The sequence below is a fragment of the Choristoneura fumiferana genome, chromosome 13, assembly GCF_025370935.1.
Source record: "Choristoneura fumiferana chromosome 13, NRCan_CFum_1, whole genome shotgun sequence".
NCBI classification, from domain to species: Eukaryota; Metazoa; Arthropoda; class Insecta; order Lepidoptera; family Tortricidae; genus Choristoneura; species Choristoneura fumiferana.
The window spans coordinates 2403713-2430116 of NC_133484.1; the positions used below are offsets into that span (position 1 = coordinate 2403713).

The following is a 26404-nucleotide window of genomic DNA, read 5'->3' on the forward strand; positions in this document are numbered from 1 at the left end:
AATGTGATCGAGAATAATAATAACCTAGCCAACAAAAAGTTGCAAAACCCCTTTGTCACTTCAAAGTTCAATATCTCAAAAACGGCTACCCAATTTTAATTAAACATGTCTAAACCATCGCTAGAAAATCTGCTTTCAAATAAAAAAAACCGCATTCAAGTCGGTCCATCTGTTTAAGAGCTACGGTGCCACAGACAGACACACAGACAGACAGACTGACACATATAGCGGTCAAACTTAAACAACCCCTGTTTTCGCGTCGGGGGTTGAAAAAGGGCCAAGTGCGAGTCGGAGTCGCGCACGGTGGGTGAAGAGTGTCTCACAATCACAACACACATAACAGGAGATGGTCTAGGGAAATATTTGTCATCTCATCATCATTATCATCATCCCAGCTTATATACCTACGTCTCACTGCTGGGCACAGGTTTCCTTTCAGAATCAGAGGGCTTTGGCCTTAGTTAAAGCTCGTAGTAAATTTCAAATGTAATTACACACATGAATTTCGAAAAATTAAGAGGTCCGAGGCCGGATTTAAACCCACAATCCTGTGATTGAGAGGCCACAGTTTAAACTACTTCCACTGAACTTCGATGTCCATACTGACCTATATTTTCCATCCCAAGTCAAACCAAACACAAAGTCTTGGTTCTAACTTTATAATCCAGCTAAACCTATCTATCGCACGCCATCCACGTTAGATTTCCATTAGAGCGGTAACACGTGAGATAGGGAATGATTGGACCCGGGTAAATGAGAGTTGCACCTAGGTATACTTCGTGGCCGTGGTGGCCTAGTGGTTTGACCTATCGCCTCTGAAGCAGAGTGTCGTGGGTTCAAACCCCGGCTCGCACCTCTGAGTTTTTCGAAATTCATGTGCGGAATTACATTTGAAATTTACCACGAACTTCACGGTGAAGGAGAACATCGTGAGGAACCTGCACAACCTGCGTAGCAATTCAATGGTGTGTGTGAAGTTCCCAATCCGCACTGGGCCCGCGTGGGAACTACGGCCCTAGCCCTCTCATTCTGAGAGGAGGCCTCTGCCCTGCAGTGGGACGTATATAGGCTGGGATGATGATGATGATGATGATGATACTTCGTTGAGGCTGAATTTCCACCAGAGAGATTACACCAGTGTTTAACATGAACCAATAAAAACACTTCTATCCTGCATTTACATACCCTAGCTCAGAGGAGCGAGGTTTTTCCGTATACAGGTTAAGCATTGTATTAGAAAAAAAAAAACTATAGCAAAAAAATTGAACCGACTACAAAAAAACTTGAAAATATTCTTTTTTACATGTTTGAAATCAGTATATCAGCACGAGCCAGACGAGTGGAGCTAGGTATATTTAATCGTCTACTCACTATATACTGAGCTTCTATCACTCCCTGCTGGCTCATGCTGAGGCACCGACTTCGATTTTTTTACTGATTAGGTTTTAGGAGAGGCAACAAACTAAAAAAAACCGAATTGACAACCTCCTCCATTTTTTGAAGTCGATTAAAAATAAATAAAAAATAGTACATTTTTCTGCAGGGCCGACATCGCACTGACATCGCGTAAAGCGCTGCGGGTGTCTATGGACAGTGGTGATCACTTAACAACAGGTGACCCACTAGTTCGTTTGTCTGGCCACTCTAAAAAAAAAGTCAATTATTCGTATTGAATTGAAATAGCAATCCACTCAAATCGAATGTCCCTTTCCTAAGTTTCCCCGTCCGTACGTTCTCCTTGAACAACTAGAAGGAAAGATAACTTGGCAAGAATATAATATTAAATATTATAGTGGCTGTTTAGGGATAGTTTATTAAATAACTAACTTGCTCACGTAGCTATTCGAGGCACGTACGTTGTTGATCTACCTGCCGTGCCGATACGCATTTATCCGAGTCTAGTTTACTATACGGATATCATTTTTAGGATTCCGTAGCGCAAAAGGAATGAGAAAAGTTAAACCCAATTGTCATTTCATGTCAATTTTCATGTCATTGGGGGTTAAAAAACGGAACCTTTATAGCAAGACTTCCCAACCAAAAGGTCACGCCCCCCTAGGAGGGCGTAGAGAAATATGTCAGGGTCAGGGGGGGGGGGAGCTAATAGGTACATTTGTATTTCCGAAAAAAAACTAGGTAGGTAGTAAGTAGGTAGCGTAGATAAATGAACTGTTCCGAACTTAACTTAAGGGGAGCATGAATATTTTGAACATGATACTACCGTGAGACTCACTCATATAAAATATATTATTATTTTTGGTTCGGGGACGCTCGGCGAAATAAAGGTTGGGAAACCCTACTTTATAGCATCTCTTCGTTATCTGTCTTGGACCATCTGTCCGTTGGCAAGACCCTTTATCTCAAGAATGCGTGGAGATATGAAGCTGAAATTAATATCAAATGCTTAGGCTTAGGTCTGCTAAATACCCCTTACTTAAATACATTCTGGTTCGGCAGATATAAGTCGTAGTAGATAAACAAATCTCTGACATAAGCGCTATTTCATTACAAATATGATTTAAGGTTATCAGCAAAAAATCTGGGCTGAATTTAAATGATGGTTGTAGATTTTTTGTTTTTGTTTTCATACTTTGGCTAGGATATTCGCGATATATAAATATATTTTTTCGTGCTAAATTTACTATAAAATGCAATTTATCCACATCATCATTATTTTTCATTCATCAGTTTTTTTTATATTTTGTATTTTTTTTATTATATAATTGTTTTTTTGTGTTATTTATTATTATTTATTTAATTTTGATTTTTTGTGATTAGATAGATAAATAAATTATTTACCCACTATATTTATTTGTAAATGACTTGACACTTTACACTTTATTGTACACAAAAACTTCAACTATTGCCAATTTCTGGTCAAGTTTAAATATCTTATATTAGAGAAAACTACGGGTCCTCCGAGGCCCAAATTGAGCTTAAATTATATATAAAACTTAGCAAAGCTATTCCGCGCCACAACTTCACTAAACAACGTGACTTAACCTAAACACAAAGAACGAAACTTCTGTTTACTTGGGAAAGTTTCGCACCCCTGCCGCTGATGTGCAGGGACCGTGAAATGCCACAGCGGTCCAAACAGAAGGTCCTATAGGAACAAAAATTCGAAATAAAAAAACTCCCGCCCTATGACCCGCAAAAAAAAATGATGACCTACTTCAGTGACTGAAGGTAGCGTTAGTTAGAAAATGAACTGTTTTTTTAAAGTACTTACGAGGTGGTTCGGGAGATAAGAGCAGGACTTAGCATACCGGATTCAGTTACATATTGTGTATATTTAGGTATTTAGGGTTTACATTACGCATTTATATTTATTCAAATGTTTTGCTCTATTTGTCGATCCTTGCTTTTTTATTGCTCTTCTCTACCACTCAAAGGTTGACTGGCAGAGATCCCTTCAGAGATAAGTTCACCTTTGTACTCAACACTTTTTTTAACCCTTTCCTTTTTGTACAATAAAGAGTATAAATAAACAAACAAACATAAGGCTACCATATCGTACCGATAATGAGTGAGATTAAAGTTTTTTTTTTGCGAACAGAAACTATTAAATTATTAACTAAATGCATATTAAAAGTGCTTGAGTTTTACTATGGTTGTGATCAGTTCATTATCTATTACTGTGGGTGTAGGGTTGATCCTGCTCACATGTCCGAAATCACTCTGTATGTATGATTAGGCTATCACTTACGATAACTTTGTTAAAAATCTTATTATGGTTAGTATTCGTAAATCGAGTAACAAAGTGGTCATCGATGTCCCCTTCTTTCGTGCGAAAATGGTATGTTACCAGCTTTTTACGGCAAAAATATGAATCAAACCGTTTTTCAAAGGTACTGCAAACATAATGCATATTTTTTTCAAAAAAGAAAATGTTCATTTTATAATAGAATGACTCAGTTACTTAAGAAGTATCTAAACTGATAACTGCAGTCGCCAACCTGCGACTAAGGCATTTTCCCCCCAAAGATACAAGGGAGAGCCTTGGGGCCTTGGCCTTATGTTCAGCAGTGGACGTCTTTCAGCTGACATGATGACTTAAGAAGTAGTCCCTCATTTAAGTTGTTTCATCGTTTGTTAAACATAATTAGTATAAAATATTCAACTATTTGAATGAGCCCTCTGTAAATATACTCTGTGAGTCTTAGTTCAGGGAACTGGGGTGCTCGACCATGGGAACAAGAAGTAAACTTGACTTTTTCCAACAAAAGTTGTCCTAATTGGCGTTTAATTACTGTACTGTTTAGTAACTTAATAATAATGGAGCGAGGCGTGAATTTTATAACTGCTACTAAGCGACATCTCTTGTCTGGGTGAGCGGTTAGTTCCGAAAGAATGTGACGTCTGTCGACGAAACATAGATGTCGCTAGTGCTGCTGCTTAAGTAGCATAATAGAAATAAGCAACCTGAGATATGTATGCATAGGAAAAATTCGTGTCTAGATTCCTGTCAAGCAGTGGTGTAAGGGGTTATAGCACGCAGCACGGATTGCTGAGGACCTGGGTTCGATTCCCAGTTCTGGTCTCTTTTTCTGGTTTTTCTGTGCATCCATTTGTCTCAGTTTGTATTTTCGATATGGTTTCACGGGATACCCGTAAAAGTAACAAATTTGGAGTTGAAATAAAAAATACAAAAAGACTCCAAAAAACCAATCATAATTAGTTTCACCTGTCCCGTTGTCATTTTACACGGTATAACAGTTAAACACTAACAGCCTTATTCATAAAGTTAGAGCGAAGCTCTTGAAGATGCTAAAAACATGATTCATAAACGTCTGTTAGCGCTAATCAGATCAAGAAAGTTAAGGACAGACCCTCCTTTATCTCTCTGAAGTCACAAAATGGCCGCCACAAGTTTGAACAGCTGACTTGCTAGAGCAAAACCATTACGAAGATATTTATAGTGAAGCAGGGCTATTAAAAAAAAATCCGGAAAACAGGAATTTGTATTTAAATCCTCTAAATTAGCAACAATAAATATGAAAAAAAAATAAGATGATAACATAATTATGGCTTTTGCACAAATAAACATGGGATCGAAATGGCGGATCTCGCTTTTTATTTTTTTCAGGTAATTGCTGTCACTGCGTCAAAATTATCGATTAATTTTTGTCATTTTCAAGGTGCAACAACGCGTCTAATCCGTCTATCAGCATCTCAACACTAGCAGAAGCAAACGTTTATGAATCACACTTCTTGACACCGTCAACAAAGCTTAATCAGTCTGCTATAACAGACCGATAACCTAATTAAGGTTTTTTTATGAATAAGGCTGTAAGGCACTGCGCAAGACAAACGCTGAGAAGAGAGAAAGAAATTGAATTATAATACAACAAAACAACAATTCATAATTTTCTTACACATAAAAAGGTAAAAAACAATACAAGGCATTTAAAAAAAATAGTACAGGTGGACAAACGTAACATCTATCATCTCACAGAACCTTAAACATTTATCACATACACAATTCCATCAACCATCAAACACGTCACACTGGAGCTGATGCAAGAAAGCCATTAAGAAGGCACTGCGCGCGAACACGCGCCGACGGGACCGCCAGTAGGGGGTTATTGCGTGGCCTAAAACCAAACTTGGTCAAAAGAGGAACATGTAAGCGCACAAGTTGCGCCACCAATTCTCCACAGTCAGAATCCCCGCGCAAAGCGCCGCAAAGCATAACCAACAGAGAATATTAGTATGTAAATTGCGTGACAATATACAATAATCTGGTAGTGACTTCCTGGTAGTTCGGACAGGATCGTCTCCGCAGGACGGAACTCATCAAGGGTTAATGGTATCGACTTGAAATTTGGTGACAATGCAAGTACAGTCAACAAAAAGTGCAGTCAGCAAAAAAGCTTATATTAAAAATGTAATTTTTATGGTTAGGTTATTTTACATATTATGCTACAAATCATGAGCATAAACTTTCCAGTCTCATCAGTTTTATCTCATACATTAAAGGATTACAAGCTTCGTTGAATGAGAACTTGGACGCTTATCGTGCTTTATGCGGCAAAACTTTGCACGTACGATGCTTTGCAACTTTGCATGCAGAATGTAGCTTTATGGGCTATTAAAGGGAATATATGAAATGCTTATATTTATGTTACGTTAAGCTCGTTATGCTACAGTACAGTACAATAAGATTTAAAAATAAAACACGAACCAAATATTATCAATACTAATATTATAAATGCGAAAGTGTGTGTGTTTGTGTGTTCGTATTTTTGTCCGTCTTTCAAGTTGAAGCGGAGCGACGAATCAACGTGATTTTTGGCATAGAGATAGTTTATAGGCAAGAGAGTGACATGCTACTTTTTATCCTGGAAGAATGCACCGTTCTCGAGGAAACAGCGCGCGATAACCGAATTCCACGCGGGCGAAGCCGCGGGCAAGATCTAGTTTGGTAAATAAATCTACAAACAAAAAAATCGAGATTATGGAGTCTAGACACATCCGGCGCACAAGTCCTATGCTATACCGCCAAGTCACTGACTGATGTCAAAGCTATCGAAATAACCGTCATATGTATAGCTTTCATCAACATCGTGGGCTATTCCCAAGATCCAGTAACTTACCTACCCTTATTTTCGGCTTTGTTAAGACCAAACCAGCACCGCGAAAAAAATTTAATTGAATTGATTTGTGAATTTTAAGAAATTACGCGGTGCTTTCAATGTGTTTTTACCCAGGGAACGCCAAAGTTACTCTTCGCTAGTCATACCGTAATTTTTGTCCGAATCATCGTTTGTCATGATTTTTCCTTTGAAACCTTAATTTTTTCTGAATTTTATAATGGTCATCCTATAGAAAAATATAGGTTAGGTTAGGTTTCTTTTATAACAACTCTGAACAGTTATTGGATTCAGAGAAAAAAGAGTTATGACAAACGATCGTTCTGACAAAGATTACATTCGGACTTTCAGTAGGTATGCGAGCCGATATGGACCCTTTTACCGAGCAAGCTTTAACGCTTTAAGCGTTTCGCGATCAAAGCAGTTCGCACCTCCTCAGTGCTTGCGCGGACCATTAGAGGGAATAGGGTTTAAGGGGCTACCCGAGGTTTTCATCGATTTTTGACAAGTTTTGAATCGTATCTACTTTTGCACTACAGATAGAATTAGTCAAACGGCCATCGGTTCTCCAATCTTTTATCTCCATTTTTATTTACCGGATTTTGGAAAAAATGAATACTTAATTTATTATGATTTTTTTAAACAGTCTAAAAAAACACTTATTTCGTATCTCTATTGACGTGAAAGATCTAACATATATGAAATCTACATATTTGGGTTCGTCTTTAACGTCTCTAAGAACGTGTCGAGGGTTTTCATTTGAAACTAATTACACGAAAGTTATGGCCAGAAAACCAGTTTTTTGGCCTAAAATTGTTCAACTTTGATACCAAATATCTCGAACACAATGAATTTTGAAGTGATTATGAGATGATTAGAGAAATACATAGGTATTTGCCGTTAAGTATCGATAATTTTATCCTCGAAATCCAGTTAACCTTATTTTTTGCTTGCTTTTTAAATTACGCGGTGTTTTTAATACGCGAGTCCAAACTCGGCCACTTTTTACCGTGCAAGCTTTTAACGCTTAAAGCTGTTCGCGCTCGAAAGCAGTTCGCAGCTCATTAGTGGGGATAGGGTTTAATGGTCGCCGCCAGTGACTCGTGAGGCAAAATCAATGCGTCAGCTTGGCTTCATTGGACTAGAAATTTGAAATTTTACTAATATCTACTTAAATATATCTTCATAATAATAATCCTGAATGTTGGCTTCATTCGCGTGTACCATTCAGTGGAATTGAAATTCGGGCACTTTACGTAATTCCCGCAGGAGTTGGCAAATATCATATCGAAGTCTTAATTTATGTTGTACGTATGAAGAATAACTACCTGTTAAAATGATACCGTGGTCTTTAAATACGTTGTATGAAGAATACCTATCCACAATGTTTATCTTTGATTAAGTGCTAGAGATTTTATAAAATAAAGAAAATAATTTATTCACAACAGCACTGACAGATACATAGGTTAGATAAATACATAGGTACTTGCCGTTATTCATAACTTTATTCTCGAAATCCAGTTAACCTTATTTTCTGCTTGCTTTATAAATTACGCGGTGTTTTTAATACGCGAGTCCAAACTCGGCCACTTTTTACCGTGCAAGCTTTTAACGCTTAAAGCTGTTCGCGCTCAAAAGCAGTTCGCAGCTCCTCAGTGCTTGCGCGGGTCATTAGTGGGGATAGGGTAAAATGGTCGCCGCGAAAGACTCGTGAAGCAAGGTCAATGCACCAGCTTAGCTTGCTTTAAATATAACTTTAAGATTTCAATAAGATCTGCTTTAAGCTAAGCATATTTACCTACGTTAAGTTTGTACGTGTATATGGTAATATACACGTACAAACTACTACTACTAGTAGGTATACTAAGTCTATGTAGATTCATTATACAAAACACGAAAATGTGTACGTCTGCGAGTGCGTGTTGTTTTATAAAAAAATAGTTTTCAAGTTGAAATCTGTTGGCTAAATATGCAAGCATTTAAAGCGCCACTTTAAAAAAAAATTAAAGGAATCAATTTTTTTTTGCTCTTTGAATTTTAAATAGCTGTCTATTACTCGAATTGACAATAGCTACAATGTTTATGACAGAGACAGACAGCGAGATTTGAAAGTAATAACCCTCCTTCGGGCAGTTGGGTAAAATAATAATAATATAGACGTTTTTCTAGTACAATATCTATTGTACTAGACTATTGATTAGGTATTGTTTTACAAGCACATATAGGTAGTGCCACGAGTGTTGAAGTGAATGATTGCACACACAGCTACATGAAGTACTAATTGCATATAAGGAGAATGAATGAAATGAATGAGTGAATCTCAAAATCCCGCTGTCATTACATGACATGTTCTTCAGTGCGTGACCTCAACTCTGGTGGCACTACCTATACAAGCACGTACAAGCTACTTTCTTCTAAACTATTGTTATATTATACTAATGAAGCGCGTGTATTTTTAATAAATTTCATGACCCGTTTCAAAGTTCTGTTATTTGATGTAAATGAGCTGAAATGCTCCGACGTTGTAATCACAAATATTTCCTTACTGTAAAAATAAGGTAGTCCGTTACTACAAGGTCGATTCGCAAGAGAACGAATAAATTGAATGAGTGAATGATAATAATCTATGAACGCATCACGGAATGCTGGTTGATTCAACAAGTGACAGTCGTATTGGAAGAAGTATTGTACTTGTTTAAAAAATATTAAGAGGCCCCTGTATACCTACGCCACTCACACAGCGATAAATGACATTACTTTCATTCAATTCGTTCGTGCCAGGTCTTGTGCACCGATCTAGAACGAAAAGCAATGAATGTTTCATTCACATTAAAACCTATGTATTCTTATTGTGAGTGTGGTCTTAGAGTGTATTGCGGTATGTATATAAAAAAATCTTTAAAAAATTAGAAAACTGTCACAAGTAGGATGTTCATACTCAGCATAAAATATTTTTCACTATAAGAGTTAGTCACAAAAAAAACTTGAGTCCATTTGATGTAAGGGCCGACTTACTATGGAAACCCGGCTGTTTTTTCATTATTAAATAAATTTAGCACGCATGTATCACTACTTGTTGACTACTTACTACTTTATTACAAACCTATCTGAATCTGTATCTCGCTCAATGCCTTGAGTTGAGTGTGCGAATTACCAATTTGAACAAACTGTTTTGGAATATATACTTAATCGGTTAAATATTAACAATAAAAAAGGGTTTTTAATTTACTGAATCAGGCGTTACTTTGCGGAGGTCTATATCAAAGAACTATAAGCAATTACTTTGCTCACCAGGGATCTTACGATACGTCTATGCTGTAAAACGATCAAAACCGACGAGTACTGTGCCCTTAGCGTAAGTTTTCGGTACAAAATGCGTCTCAATCGCGTTCGCGTCAAAATCTCAATTTGTATGGAAACACGAACATCGCAAACGTTCCGCTAGAGGCGCTGTTCGTGTTTGCACACAAATTGAGATTTTAACGCAAACGCGATCGAGACGTATTTTGTAACTAAAAACTTACACTAAGGGCACTGAGCGACATTAACATTGTGGTTGTATTTTACCGTACTCGAACTTAAAGGTACAAAGTCGTCCCCGACTTTGTTTCGATATTGCGAATCAGACTAATGGCCGGCCGGGACACCGGATACTTTTCCAATTTATTCTCCTAAATATAATGTACCTAAAGAAACTAAATCTAACTTCTCCAACCCCGGATGTTTACCTTTCTGCGATTTGGCGAAGTTAAATTAGGTGTTTACGCGAATTTGTTGTTTTTTGCAAGAAATGAAATATTTATTGCGATTTGAGATTGCGCACAAGACTGTCAGTCGCTTAGTAATACAAAGACGTAATTTCATATCGGCCTATATACGTCCCACTATTACGCACAGGCTTTTTCTCAGAATGAGAGGGCTTGGGCCGTAGTTCCTACGCGAGCCCAGTGCGGATTGGGAACTTCTCACGCACCATTACATATGCTGGTTTCTTTCCTCACGATGTTTTCCTTCACTGTAAAGCTTGTGGTAAATTAAGTTATTTTAAGATTCTTGTTTCGTGTAAATTTTATTATGTAATGTGTATTAATTAATATACAGAAATTTGATATTGTAAAACGAAAGATTTTAAAATAAGTAGTAACTATTAATATGTATAGCAAAAATTATAACAACAAATGCTATACCCTACCAGGGTACATGTTAACTTTAAGAGCTTTTGTTACCATTTGTATGCAATAATAATAAATAAAAAACAATTGTAATTTCGCACATAAATTTGCGAAAAACTCGGAAATTCAAGCGCACGTTTGAACCCACGATCCTCTGCTTGAGTACGCAGTGAAAACGCAGGCGCAAATGTGTACTAAGAATCACCTTATCCTACTAATATTATAAATGTAAAGTATGAGTGAGTGAGTGAGTTTGTGTGAGTGAGTATGTTTGTTACTTCTCACGCTGAAACGGCTGGACGGATTTAAATGAAATTTGCAAAAAGTTAGTTTATAACCTGGATTGAAACATAGGATACTTTTCATCCCAATATTCCCACGGGATAGGGATAAAATCTCTAAATAACAACCTCTGGGCTTAGAGTCATGAAATTTGGTATGTAAGTAGCTGGACGTCTGGAATAACACATCGGCTACTTTTTATCCCGATTTTCCCAAGGGATAGGGATAAAATCTTGAAATAACAACCGCTGGGTTTAGAGTCATGAAATTTGACACGGGTGTTTTAATTTAACATCAATGAAGACCACGAAGTCATTTTAGGGAATTCCCACGAGAATTGATTAAAATCCCGGAATTTCAATTCAACTGCTGTATCTAATGATTTATGCGTGCGAAGCCGCGGGCAAACGCTAGTTCTTCATAAAACTTTCTTAATAATCTGATCCCAAGAATTCCTCACCAAAAACTTGGAACGAGCATTTTTAGTATCTACTCGGTAATATAATAATAACTGGTCTGAAATTTAATTAAAAATTCTCCCTCCTTTCTGTTATTTAATGCTTAAGGAAAATATTTGATATCCAAACACCAAATAGCCCGGCGATGGCAAATATAAATGTAAACTCTTTCTTTCTAAATTCTTTTACTTTCATCTTAATAACTCCCCACCCTGAATTGGTTTCCTTATTACCAAGGCCTTGTTGTCTAATGGCAGCGCCAGATATATGTAGCTCCACTTGTTTGAACACTTTTTTAGGGTTCCAGAGCCAAAATGGCAAAAACGGAACCCTTATAATTTCGCCATGTCTGTCTGTCTGTCCGTCCGCGGCTTTGCTCAGGGACTATCAATGCTAGAAAGCTGTAATTTTGCACGGATATATATGTAAACTATGCCGACCAAATGGTAAAATTAATTATTTTTTCAAGAGTATACTGGTGTGCTGGATATCCCGGCTGCAGCATCAGCTCGTCGTGTTGCCACCACTGCATTGTATGTAGAATCAATTACTGATCTAAACGAATCCAAACACGACATATGTGCTATTATTTTTTATAGAGTGTACTATTATCCTGGCGGCAGCATCAGCTCATCCTGTTGCCACCATTGCATTGTTTGTAGAATCAAATACTGATCAAAACGAACCCAAACACAATATATCTGCTACAGTTTTATTAAGAGTGTACCTACTAGTGTTCTGGATATCCTCGCTGCAGCATCAGGCCGAGAATTCCATAATCTTGCATAGCTATATAGCATGGGTATTTAAAATTTTAGGTCCCAAATATGTTTGAAAGTAAAGTAAATATCCATTATGCGTCTAAGATTCCTACCGCAGCGAACAAAAGAGCTGATGATCTTGAAACGGCTGAACCGATTTTGATAAATCATGTCTAAGATCCATCGCTAGAAAACCAGCTTTCAATCAAAAAAACCGCATTCTAATCGGTCCACCCGTTTAAGAGCTACGGTGCCACAGACAGACACACAGACGTACAGACACACAGACACACATAGCAGTCAAACTTATAACACCCCTCTTTTTCGTCGGGGGTTAAAAACAAAACATCGAATAGTATAAATTGGGACCCACTCAGCATAATGTTGCGGCAAGCCACAACGCTGTTTTTCAATGGGACCCAATGTGGTTTGTAAAGCGTATTTCACGAGGTCTCTTTTTACCCGACTGCGAAGAAGGAGGGTTATTATGATATTAAAAGTCTGAAGCTCTTTTTGTGACTGTGGTGTGTATGCTTCCGTTGTTCTTTGTCCGGCCCTGCTTTATATTTGTACGCCTAGAACGGTAAAAAATTGAGAACATTAATTATTTTTACTATAATATCTAGCTACCTAATAAGTAAATGATTGATTGATTGACTGACAAAAATCAACCTTAAGGTACATACTAACTAGATTCGGTGCACTAATGTAACACTTCTCTACGCAATTCGTATGCAAAAATAGATGTGTGTACCAGCCATCCAGGGTAACCTCTGTGCGGCGTGCGTCTCGATCACGCAATGAACAGAAAACACGCTCGCAGCTCGCGTACAGTCGTAGCCAGGCCCTAATGGCCTAGGTATGCACCGTAATGGTGATTTTCCACCGGCGAGGCGAGAAGAGACAAGGCGAGACGAGAACTGAAATTTGTATGCATTCTCGCGCGGCCGCCGCGAGCCGCCGCGGGCGGCGTCATACATAGCGCCTACAGACTCACGCCGAGAACCCCCGAGAACACCCGAGAAGCGTGAATGTGATCGCTTTCTCGCCGTCTCGTTCTCGCGCTCGCCTGTTCTCCGATCGGTGTCGGTATTTTCAAAGGGTTTCTCGGGCGAGACACGAGAACGGTATTACATTCTTGTTCGGTCTCAGTGCGACCGTGGACTTAATGTCTGCAATGTCGTTCATTCCGGATAACGATCGAGAATGCAAATGAGAAGGTCGGGAGTGTAGATGCCTTCTCGGTTTTCGTGCAATTTCCTCGGCAAGACTTCTCGCCGAGACTTCTCGCGTGAGTCTGTAGGCGCTAACAAATTTCAATTCTCGTCTCGTCTCGCCGGTGGAAAATCACCTAATACCGAATTTCAAAAGTGTTATGATGACGGAAGGACGAATATTGAGACGCCGAATGTTTGACCAAATTTGATGTTTTGACCGAAAGTTAAATACTGAAAGTACGTTTGATCGAAAGCTTAACAAATCCGAAGACTATAATTCCGAAACGAATATATATACCTAAATTTGGCCAAAATACTGCGCAGATTCATAACTTTGTTTGGTCTTGGCGCCTCGCGTGGCGCTATCGCAAAGCGTTCACTTCGCTCGCTCGTTTCGCTCGTAGTCGCACCAAATTTTCCTGAGCTCAAAATGACACAAATAAATGTTTATAAATCTTATTATATTGTAATTAACTGTGATAGTTCGATGTATAAATTGAAGTAATCGTCATTTTAACTTCATTTGAAGTTAGTTAATTAATCGGCTATTCTAAATTTCGGTAAAAGTCGATATTACGAGTATGATGTACATTTTATAGGTGTTAAGAATATTCAAAATATGATGCGAACCCAGTTTTTCATGGCAATAAAAAGTATCAAAACCAAATTATTAACACGGTATCTATCCCACCAAACAGAACGTCAAAGCAAAACCAACTTTATGCTTTGACAATGTTGCTCATATCTGTCAACCGCATCACCACGTGACATCGCTCACCTGTTTTTGGATTGTTGTTGTTGGTCGTGCTTGAAGCCTGGCTGAAGAGAGATGCCCCAGTCAGCCGAGCGCGACGGAGGATCCACCACATCTTTATGAAAGTAACACAGGCACGTTGCAAACTTGCAAAGCGGTTTAAACCAACTTTTTTTTTCTTTTAATTTAATTATCGAACGCGGCCTACCATTTACAAGCTAAGCTCTAAAAACCGTTCAAAGAAACAATTTTTACCGCAAAAGTTTAATTAAAAAGCGATCTATTGTTATACTAAAAAGTATGACTAGCGAGATGAACACTAACACCAATATTATTAACACAAAAGTCCGTTAAAGTTAGTATTCGCAAACGATCTACCTCTATTTTCAAGTGTCAATTTTCGCGCGCAATTGTAGCATAGACAAGTTGTTTTTTTTTTCGTTTTTCTCTCGAGTCGTCGGTGGCGGATCGAGCGACAGTTCTGTTTCGAAGTGAGAAAGGTACTGGCCGGCTGGAATCAGCACATGCGCAGTACAGCAAAACAACGAAGACAGGTGTTTAAATGGGGTTTGAGCTGCGACTTTTGGAAGTTTTGTGTGAAAGGCGATTATTCGGTTAGAGTATAACTGAACTAATTATAAGATGAATATGAATGTTATCGTTTTTTCTTCCACGACCGATATCGCCATTTTTTCGCGTATCTTCCTTTTTTGTTTGTTTATCCATTAAGGTCACCAGTGAATTTTTTTAGAGCACAATCTATGCTCTGAATTTTTTTTAACAAGACAGAGACAGTATATATACGCCATTTTAGTCAGATAGACGCCTCGCAATTTTAACTCGAGACAGATCTATTCCTCTTATTAAAATTATCGAGTTAAATTGCGATTTCTCAAAACACATTCACTTGAAGGTAAAAAGATTTTTTCACTTCTCATGTTCGTAAAGTTCGTATTTATGCTGGATCTAGGCGACATAAAATTACTTTTTATGCTCTAGTGCATAAAGTAAAATCTTCGTCTAAGACCAAGGCAATCAGGTATAAACAGTCACAAACAAAGAAGCATCGAAGATTCAAGATGAATCCGATGATGTATCATTTATGAAAATCGGTTCAGCCGTTGAGCAGTTACGAGAGGACATAAGAATAGACATACATACATACGGGTCAAACACATAACTCCTTCTTCGCAGTCGGTTAAAAATTAACTGAGCCATCTGGAGTTAACGGAAATCAATATAAACATGGTGTATAAAAAATATAATAATATATAGAAAACAATTAATACATAAACGATGCGTCATAATTATGAACGTCTACGACGTAGCTCGTAGCGCGTAGGCCCCGCGTAGCAGTGCTACGCCCCCGTAGAGCGGACGAGTAAACTTTCAATGAAACCACAGACATTTTCTATTCGAATCAGTGATTTTTGAGTTTCAAAACAACCTGTTAGTAGAATTTTGTCCCTAGACATTAATATCCCTTTAATTTGAGAAATTCGATATCAAATAAACCTTTTGGGAATACATTCTAAAGTAGTTAATATAACTACGTGAGCTTAGAATTTCATAGTAGTGTAGGTATTTACAACGTGTTACTTGTAATTTCCGTTAACTTTAAGACAACATTTAACAGGTTAAAATAAGTTAATTTGTCTGAGATAAATACTGGCCTAACTGTGTAAAAGATAATCAAAAATTAAGATAAGAAATAACCACATTATTTTTGAAAATTCTCATGATTTATTTAAATTTTGTGAAATCTCGGAATTTCAATTCAATGGTCGTTGTATTTTTCTATATAAGAAAGAGGGCTAATGAACATGCTGGTCACCTGATGGGAAGCAATCACCGCCGCCCATGGATACCCGCAACACGATCAGTTACTGATACGTGAGTATCACAGGTGCGTTGCCGGCCCTTCGAGAGACTGATAGGCTCGTTTTTAGGGTTCCGTACCAAAGGGGTGCCAACGGGACTCTATTACTGAGTTTAAAGAACCCTAGGTTCTATACCTCCAGGAATACTGTCCTAGAAAGATGGCCGAGTGTACCCGAACAAAACCACAGGCAAAGGCTTGTTTCATAATAAATATACCTAAATCTGTAGCAATATCAAGCGAGTTATTAACAAAATTACATGTTATGAGCTCGACGTTACTTCTTAGAAATAAATTTCACTTAACTCAGGACAAAACAAAATCAAATATAGCATTGCGGCTATGGAGGGAAAATGGGAAAGATATTAAATGTTATTGTCCCGGATAACTCACGTCCTAAACTGAGTTTAGCTCGACATGTTTCGGGCTAATCCATAGACCTTCTTCTTAGGAGCAACGCGACTCGGCTGCTTCTGCAACACGCGCACTCTAGAACGCGCACGCAGAATTCTAGCTAAATACTCAAAGCGTCGCACCGATTAAACTTATAATGCCCTCTATTTACATCAGTGGGTCAACTCACTTTAATTACAAATTAAACGATCAAAAACCCAACCGCGATCAAAGCCAGCCAACCAAATACACTTCGATTCAATATAACCGAATCTTCCAGCTTCAGCCGCGCTAAATTAAATAGCGGTCTGCCAACGGCAAAGAATTTGCAAATTATAAACATTCATTTCAACTCGGGACGAAGACGGCTCAATTTTTTATTAATAAAACGTTTGAGGCGATGCCCGACTGCAAAAAATACGCTTAGTTCTGCTCGGATAAGGGTACTCGTAACATTGGAAACTCACTTTCTTGGCGATTATTTCTACGATGTAGTTCGAAAGATAGAGCAACATTGAATTCTGATATAATGTAACATTTGATATATTCTCGTGAATCCTCGTTTTTTTTAAGTAGAAATCAACACTAAGAGCCTTATCGCACTGGCAACTTGTGGGCGAGTTGAAAGCGAATGGAGCTCACAACGCTTTCATCGAAAGCGCGCAACGATATCGCCGCGAGCGCACAACGATATTGCCGCGAGCGTACAATAATATCGCTGCGAGCGCACAACAATATCGCTGCTAGCGCACAACGATATCGCCGCGAGCGCACAACGATATTGCCGCGAGCGTACAATAATATCGCTGCGTATTACGCACAACGATATCGTATATTAGCTGCGATATCATCATCATCATAATACGCAGCGCATATCATATCAGCCAAACGATATACGTCCCACATATCGGGCGCGCAGATATCGCCTCCTCAATTAAAATGAGCGCAGGGCTTGGGCCGTACCGTAGCTCCCACGCGAGCTGCGGATGTACACTAGTATGATAATAGAGCGTTCTGCGCGCCTATCGTATGCCGTACAACGATATTGCTGCGAGCGTATCGCTGAGCGCACAACGATATCGCTGCTAGCGCACAACGATATCGCTGCGAGCGCCCATCGCGTTAGCTGCGTATTACGCCAAGAGTGGCATATTGTACACTCTCATCATCATCATCATCACCATGATCATCCCAGCCAATATACGTCCCACAACTGGGCGCAGGCCTCCTCTTAAAATGAGAGGGCTTGGGCCGTACCGTAGCTCCCACGCGAGCCCAGTGCGGATGTACACTAGTATGATAATAATTGAGCGTCTGCGGCCTTATACGTATATCACTTGCTTCATAGCGATATCGTTACGCGCTCGCAGCGATATTGTTGCGCGCTCGCAGCGATATCTTTGTGCGCTCGCGGCGATATGGTTGTGCGCTTAGGGCGATATTGTTGTGCGCTCGCGGCGATATCGTTGCATGCTCGCAATGACATCGTTGCGCGCTCCCATCGCTTTCAACTCACCACAACCACAAATCGCCAATACGATAAGGCTCTAAGAATAACTGCGAAATAAGACTTAATGAATGACGATCTGTTGAAGTATCTTTATATTTTATTTATTTATTATCTAAATTAACCTACTCGCACACCTGTCCAAAACATCGCTTTAAAACTGAGGGACTGACTTAGGGATAAGTCTCCACCTTTTTAGTCTTAGCAGCCCCAAGGGAGCCTCCCTAATCCGCTATATAACTTTGATAAGTCGTGTCTACTCCGCCGTAAATATTTAACTAGACTGCTGTGTCATTCCAGCGTGGCTGAGGACGCTCGCAAATTCTCAGAGCCGCTTAGGAAGACTGCATACGGCACGGTAGCCGGATGCATAAGCTGCTTCGCAATAAATAAATATCATATCATGGGACATCTGACACCGATTGACCTAGTCCCAAACTAAGCAAGGCTTGTACCTAAAGGCCTGTATTATGGGTAGTAAACAACGGATAAACATACTTATATTATGAGGAGATACGTAGATGAACAATGGTCACCGACATAGCCAAGCGAATTAGCTCGTTGAAGTGGCAATGGGCAGGCCATATAGCACGGAGAACAGATAGTAGTTGGGGCCGAAAGGTTCTCGAGTGGAGACCGCGAATCGGCAAACGCAGCGTAGGACGTCCACCAACGAGATGGACGGATGACCTGGTTAAAGCCGCGGGTTCATGGTGGATGCAGGCCGCTTCCAACCGAGGCAACTGGTCTATGGGGGAGACCAATGTCCAACACAGTGGACATCCTATGGCTGATATGATGATGATGATGATGAAACATACTTATAAAGATAAATACGTATTAAACATCCAGATAAGAGATCACCACCGCCCATAGACACCTGCAACACCAGGGGGATTGCAGATGCGTTGCCAACCTAGAGGCCTAAGATGGGATACCTCAAGTGCCAGTAATTTCACCGGCTGTCTAACTCTCCACGCCGAAACACAACAGTGCAAGCCTATACGGTCGTCTAATCGTCTTAACTATGGGTAGGCAACTATACTATATATAAAACACACTTAAATACATATTAAACGTCCAAGGCTTGAAAACAAACATCCATAATAAATATTATTCATACAAATATCTGCCCGATCGTGGATCGAACACGGAACCTCAAGATTCACAGTTAGATAGGTTTTTGAAGTCTTTTTGTATTTTTTATCTCAACTCCAAATTCGTTACTTTTACGGGTATCCCGTGAAACCATATCGAAAATACAAACTGAGACATTGATGTACAGAAAAATCAGAAAAAGAGACCAGCGCTGTGAATCGAACCCAGGTCCTCAGCAATCCGTGCTGCGTGCTATACCCGTACACCACCGCTGGACAGGAGTCTAGACACGAATTTCTCCTGTGCACACATATCTCAGCTGCACATATCTGTGCTGCCGCTAAACATCGTTGTGGAAAAAAGCTACCTGAGATATATGTGAGAGATATGTGCACGCAGCACGGATTGCTGAGGACCTGGGTTCTATTCCCAGCGCTGGTCTCTTTTTCTGTTTTTTCTGTACATCCATGTCTCAGTTTGTATTTTCTTCATAGTTAGGTTATCTTACCAATTGTCTATCCGGATCTCCTCAATGCACTTAGGTATTCCATCCATCTTCATCTCCCCCTTACATTATGTCCCACTGCTGCGCACAGGCTCCCTCTGAGAGTGAGAGGGCTTGAGATGCAGTTCCAGCGTACATCTCACTACACTATAGAGTTGTCTCGAATCACTCTCACCTCTCCCGAAATGTATCGAATAGAATTTACAGGGATGCATGTACCTACTAAATAATAAGGTTCCTTAGTTAAGAATGTAACTCTAATACATCTTAAAATATGAGATGTACTAAACCCATAGGCAAACAGAAAATCATGCTGAAATTAAAATACGCTTTGTATTGGCATGTCAGTTTTAAACCGTTTCTCTCAACTGTTCTTCAGAATCGTATACAACCACCCTAATCTCCCGAACTTCGCCTCAATTTAAACAAGGACTTTTCTCTTTGTCATGGATTACAATCTCGCTTAAGTCCTGGATATAAGACTGAAACTGAAGTGTTCTTTTTGTTAAAATTAAATACGGCGACGCGCGGTCCGCATCCGAAATGAGTCTTGATCGCGATTGGACAAGGGTTTTGATCTATTCAATCGTACTCTTTGGACCCTACCGCCTATGTTTTATTGTAAGAATAAAAAATGTTAGACGCGACACTTTGACTTTAATTATAAAATAGCCTTTAACCGCTTTGCTTGCGTAGATTACGCTTATTCAGACAGTCAAAAAACATTCGGCAATTAACTTCCATTCTCAAAAACACATAGCCCTACTCCTTCTTCGCAGTCGGATAAAAACTTAAAGACTCCTCTCTCTCTCTCTCACACACACACACACACACACACACAAAACAACTTTATTTTTGGCCAAAATAGTAGATTGTACAACAAGAGCATAAAACGAGCCATTTATGCCAAAAAGTTCATATAGCCACCCGAGCCGGTACGGCGAGGGCGGATAGAGTCGTCGAGGGAAAATGGGTTTAATGCTTGAGTTTTACACTCTGCTTTTCACTGAGAGGAAATTAAATAGCAACAGTGGAAATAATTTGTTCACTTACTAGGTACCTTTTATTCTTCACGCATTGCTTTTTAATTATATATTTTTAGTTTTATTGATTTATTTTGATTGATTTGATTGATTTTTAGTTTTATATCAAATATAAATTATTAAAGAATATATAGAAACCTTTAAGGTTGTGGCTGTTGACACCTGATTACCATGGTCTTTTTTATGTTGCCTAGATCCAGCATAAACACGAACTTTACGAGCATGAGAAGTGAAAAGATAATTACAATCAAATGTAGTTTCTATCAATGAACTGAGCCGTCTGTCAAACGAAACTTCAATTATCGAAAATCAAGTAAAACGCGGTGTATAAGGTCAAAAAAGATTTTAGTGCGCATTGCAAGGAGTTTCACTTCTACATTTTATAGTCTTTGTATATTATTGGGAAACTGAGGCCCAGGCACGTACGAGTTTATCTTGGGTTGAAGCTTATGTGTTGTGTCCTTGTTTGACCAATGGAATTGTGTGAAAGGGATATGATGACTTATGTCGGCGATAGGAGCAGAGGAACGTTTCGTTAGCATACGTGTTACCTAGAAATTTTCTCTAATCAAGGAGCGTGTGTATGTGTCAGTTATACTTTCTTGGGTCTAGACATGGGGGAAAGCGTTATATTGTGATATTAGTGACTGAAGATCCCGTTCCAAAAAAGCCACAGTGAAAAGTCATCGTGACTTTGTCACGCCTGTTACTCGTGTCACTGCGTGTTATTTGTCACGGTCCTGTGTAATGAACGTTTTTTTGCCACACTGTTATTTCAACGTGACTATGTCACGCCTGTTACTGACACATTAAGTCCTTCCTCAATGAGCACCATTGCGCCCTGTCCTCGGCTAGACGCATCCAGCTTCTACCAGCAGCCTTTCGCAGATCGTCACTCCACCCGACCGGAGTGCGTCCTACACTACGTTTGCCGAGACGCTATCTCCACTCAAGAACTCGTTTAATCCAGCGGTTGTCAGTTCTCCAACAGATATGGCCAGCGCACTGCCACTTTCAACTTGCTAATTGTCTATGTCGATGACCTTAGTTCTGTGTTGGATAGTTTCGTTGCGGATTCTATCCTTCATTTACTCCAGCGGTGGTCGGTTCTCCGACAGATATGTCCAGCCCACTGCCACTTCCAACTTGCTAATTGTGTGAGCTATGTCGATGACCTTAGTTCTGTGTTGGATAGTCTCATTGCGGATTCTATCCTTAATTTACTCCAGCGGTGATCGGTTCTCCGACAAATATGGCCAGCCCACTGCCACTTCCAACTTGCTAATTGTCTGAGCTATGTCGATGACCTTAGTTCTGTGTTGGATAGTCTCATTGCGGATTCTATCCTTCATAGAAACTCCGAGGATAGCTAATCCCATAGCTCGCTGAGCGACCTTGAACTGGTGGATTAGCCGTAAAGAACATAATAATATATTAGAAATTCAACAAAAATAAAAGAGCTTTTTGCCAAGTCCATTAAGTACTAACACATTACTGTCGAATGCAAAAGTTCCGGTGTGAATTTCGATAATGAAATCAATTCAAATCCCAGCTTTGCCCCCTCGCTCGGGAAAGGGGGAGTTGCCGTATACGGGATATCGGGAATTTCCTCAGAATTTGATAGCGTTTCATTTAATTTGCGTCGGATATTTTGATAGACGATCTTGGAAAGCCGATTTGAAGCGACTTTGGTTTTGATGAACCTTTGAAACGGTAACAAATTATATAAACGATCATTTATACCAAAAAATAAGCATGAAGAACCAAAATCACCACTTCAACTATTACCGTGGTATACCACGGTATTACAATCCACAGTTAAAAATGGCGCCTATCGCCGCTATATCTTATTTTCCATTTTAATCGTATTTCCGGGCCAAAATATATACAAAAAGTACTCAGAACTCGTACAAAAAACTGTAAAATGCCTTTTTAAAACCATAACATTAGTTCAATTGCCATAACTATTATGTAAAACACTAAATAAGATTCGAGTCCTCTTCCCACGGTGCTGTTTCGGAATTGACAAATTGCGAGATGTTTGATTCATTCTCATCCACAAGCGCTCATAGGTCCGTGAGTCAACTAAATAAGCTTTTATCGTGTAAAATATTTTTTTAAGAAATCCATCGGTTTGATTATAATATGCGTATTTTAAATTGCCGCAGTGATGGCCGCCGAATTCGATACCCCCGGTAATAGACGCCGTTACCTTACTTAGAACGAGGGTTACCGATATAGCCAAGCAAATGAGCTCGTTGAAGTGGCAATGGGCAGGTCATATAGCACGGAGAACAGATGGCCGTTGGGGCCGAAAAGTACTCAAATGGAGACCGCGGATCGGCTAGCGCGGTGTACGACGTCCACCAACGTGATGGATGGATGTTTTTTTTATTTTTTATTTATTTATTCATAATCACAAAGTGTTACAAAGAAAATAAACAAAAGAAGCGAACAAAAACCATACCTGGTTTATCTGTCGCTACGTCGCTTAATATTATTTCCCGTACCCATCCACCCCTCACAGAGGCATAAGACCACCAGCATCTCATGCTAACTTAGTAGCATGGAAACCGAGGTAGGCCATCCTCTAGATAGATAATGGGCACCTTACAAGTAGTTATTTATTGAACATGATTTTAGTTGTTCATCGGTAAAAACAATGCTTTTAATATAAAAAAGCTGTAGCCGTTAAAGCCGTAGGTTCACTGTGGATGCAAGCCGTTTCCAACCGAAGCAACTGAAGGTCTATGAGGGAGGCTTATGTCCGACAAACAGTGATGTGCCTCGGCGGTTTTTTTTTCTTAAATTGTCTATGTGTATCTATTGTTAATATTCGGGAATACGATGATTAGTTTTGAGTCAAATCTTGACAATTGACTTTAACCCACTTCTAGTACTACAGTACAAAAACTTACTATACGTTATGCCTATCCAATTTATTATAAGTGTAAACAAACCGATTTCATCTAAATTCTTATATAAACACCCACTAGATCGAATCAATAACACATTTATCTATAATTCGTGTCTTTTAACTAGATGTCTGATCACTTTTTTCACCAAAATTCACTTGGTTTCAATATTTATTTTTCATTTGAAAAATCTTCGTCAAAATCTGACGTTATTTCTTGATTGAAACAGTCATTGTGTATAATCTGTAGTAGCATAGACTAAAGTAGAGATGGTGGAAAATTTGACATTTAAAAAATCGATTAAGCGATTTTTATTTACTCTACTTAAAATTAAAAAATAGTTACTGCTTTTATAATTAAATAAACAGTCTTTGGAATGAAATCAAGTATTGTAAATAATAAAATAGACAAAAATATGTTGGTCTATTATATTAATAAATTATCAATTTACTGAACAGATTAATTATTTTGCTATAGGTTCTAGGTTTTAACATCACTAAATGTCTATAGTCGGGTTAATGGCGTCTTTGTTTACGCTTGTCATAAATTGGATCGGAATACAATATTAGATTAACTACAGATTGCCCGTAAATATAAAGGTTTATCATTGGAATTTTTAACTCAAAGCGTACAACTTAAGCTCTTTCCGCATCAATACATGTGGGGAGATCTTAAAGGATTGAAAAGCCTTTGACGCAGTACACTTTGAATGTCTATAATGTATGGAAATATACGTTAGTTACTATTAAAAAGTCCCTAAAACATTTATAGGGATGAGTCAAACGAACCCAACTGTCTTAATAAAATATTTCAGAAGAATTTGAGGACACCTTGTATAATATTAGAAGCTTGCAGTAAATTCTGTTTTAACAAAACATTATTTTGACAATAGATATACAGAGCTTCAGCAATAGCGTAATAATAACAAATAGTGAGGTAACACACCACTCAACGGGTAATACGAATGTTTGTTCTCGGGTCTTGGACGTTTAATGTGTATTTAAGTATGTATCCATACTTAATATTACAAATGCGAAAGTTTATGTCTTTATATGTTTGTATGTATGTTTGTCCGTGTTTCACGTCGAAACGGAGCGACGAATGGACGTGATTTTTAGCATAGAGATAGTTTATGGACCGGAGAGTGACATAGGCTACTTTTTATTCCGGAAAAATGCACAGTTCCCGAGGAATCAGCGCGCGATGTCCGACTTCCACGCGGGCGAAGCCGCGGAAAAAAAAGCTAGTTTATCTATATAAGTATGTTGATCCGTTGCCTAGTATCCATGGTACAAGCTTTGCTTAGTTTGGAACTAGGTCAATTGGTGTCAAGTGTCTCGGGTTTCTGGTTCTGGTTTCTGGTTTCTCATGAGCGGGTGGAGGTAAAATCCGTCGCACGCGACGCGTGCAGTTCGCGCTGCTCATACTTTATACAGGCAAAATCCATATTAGGTTAGTAAAAATACATATGAGCCTGTGTTAGTCTTGTACATTCAAAGTAAATGTAACTTTGAATGTACAAAACTAACACAGGCTCATTCAAGGTTGTTTAAAACATTTGTTGAAAATTGGCAAACTGTTAGAAATTTTCAAATCATGAAGGTTATCGCAATCGTGCACGGTTTCACGGTTCTTTTTTTCCTCATTAGACTCGGCTGTTTATAGCCAGTTTGCACCTAGACAGTGTGCGTCTACTGTTTATGAAATAGTTACGCTATGGCTTAAGTAAACGATAAGTACGTATACCATGTGCGAATCATGAAGGTTATCGCGCGCGATCGTGCACGTTTACACGGTTCTCTTTATCCTCATTGGACTCGGCTGTTTATAGCCAGTTTGCACCTAGACAGTGTGCGTCTACTGTTTATGGAATAGTTACGCTATGGCTTAAGTAAACGATAAGTACGTATACCCTGTGCGAATCATGAAGGTTATCGCGATCGTGCACGGTTTCACGGTTCTTTTTTTCCTCATTGGACTCGCCTGTTTATAGCCAGTTTGCACCTTGACAGTGTGCGTCTACTGTTTATGAAATAGTTACGCTATGGCTTAAGTATGTAAACGATAAGTACGTATACCCTGTGCGTACACCCGTTAGCATCCCCGGGCTAAATCTATTGTTATGGTATTGAATGTGAATAATAGATCGCATTGGATCCCGGGGAACTGTCGAAAGGGAAAGCCACGTAATACGAGAAAATCATGCAATATACGTACATTGCGCCACCACTGTGCTAAGGGTTTATTAGAGTAGTAGTTACCTCAGCAATGTAAAGCATCCAGGAGTTAACTATCGCGTCCTGAAAGCTATAATGATCGTAGAATCCCTTTGAGATCCTGCTATTGTTGTAGAAATGAGCATCCATTATTAATCTGAAGTTTACTTTAAACATGTAACAAAAGGTTTTCAAGGACTCAAAAGCGGCGCAATTCGTTTATTTTGATCTCCATTAACATTTCCGGCCTATACTTCTCGAACTGCTGAACATAGACCTCGTCTCAGAATGAGAGGGCTTCGGTTGTAGTCCTCATAAACCTCATAAACTCAGAAGAAATCGATTAAACATCATTAAGACTCCCTTCGAGTCAATCATTTTCCATTACTAACAAACAATAAAGAATAAAGAATAAACAAAGAATAAAGGCAAATACGTTATCTCCTGGGGATCATCGCTCACGATCCATTATTGAGATCTATTATTAATACTGCATCAGCAGTCCTTATGTTTCATGATTAACAATCCTGCCATAGATGTTATAATGAGTTATCTGGAGCGCCAGGCTGGGGACCACATAATGTGCTCGGTGAGATAGATTGCAGAGA

General features: G+C 39.0%; 1 protein-coding gene across 1 annotated transcript in view; it reads right to left on the minus strand.

The window, feature by feature from the left end:
- Nucleotides 1-14724, minus strand: part of LOC141433893 (uncharacterized) — a 324261-nt gene extending 309537 nt beyond the window's left edge. Inside the window, exon 1 of the mRNA XM_074096005.1 lies at nt 14265-14724. Coding sequence (XP_073952106.1) covers nt 14265-14355 — 91 coding nt within the window. The 5' untranslated portion in view covers nt 14356-14724. The remainder of the gene's footprint in view (nt 1-14264) is intronic.
- Between the last annotated feature and the right edge of the window lie 11680 nt (nt 14725-26404).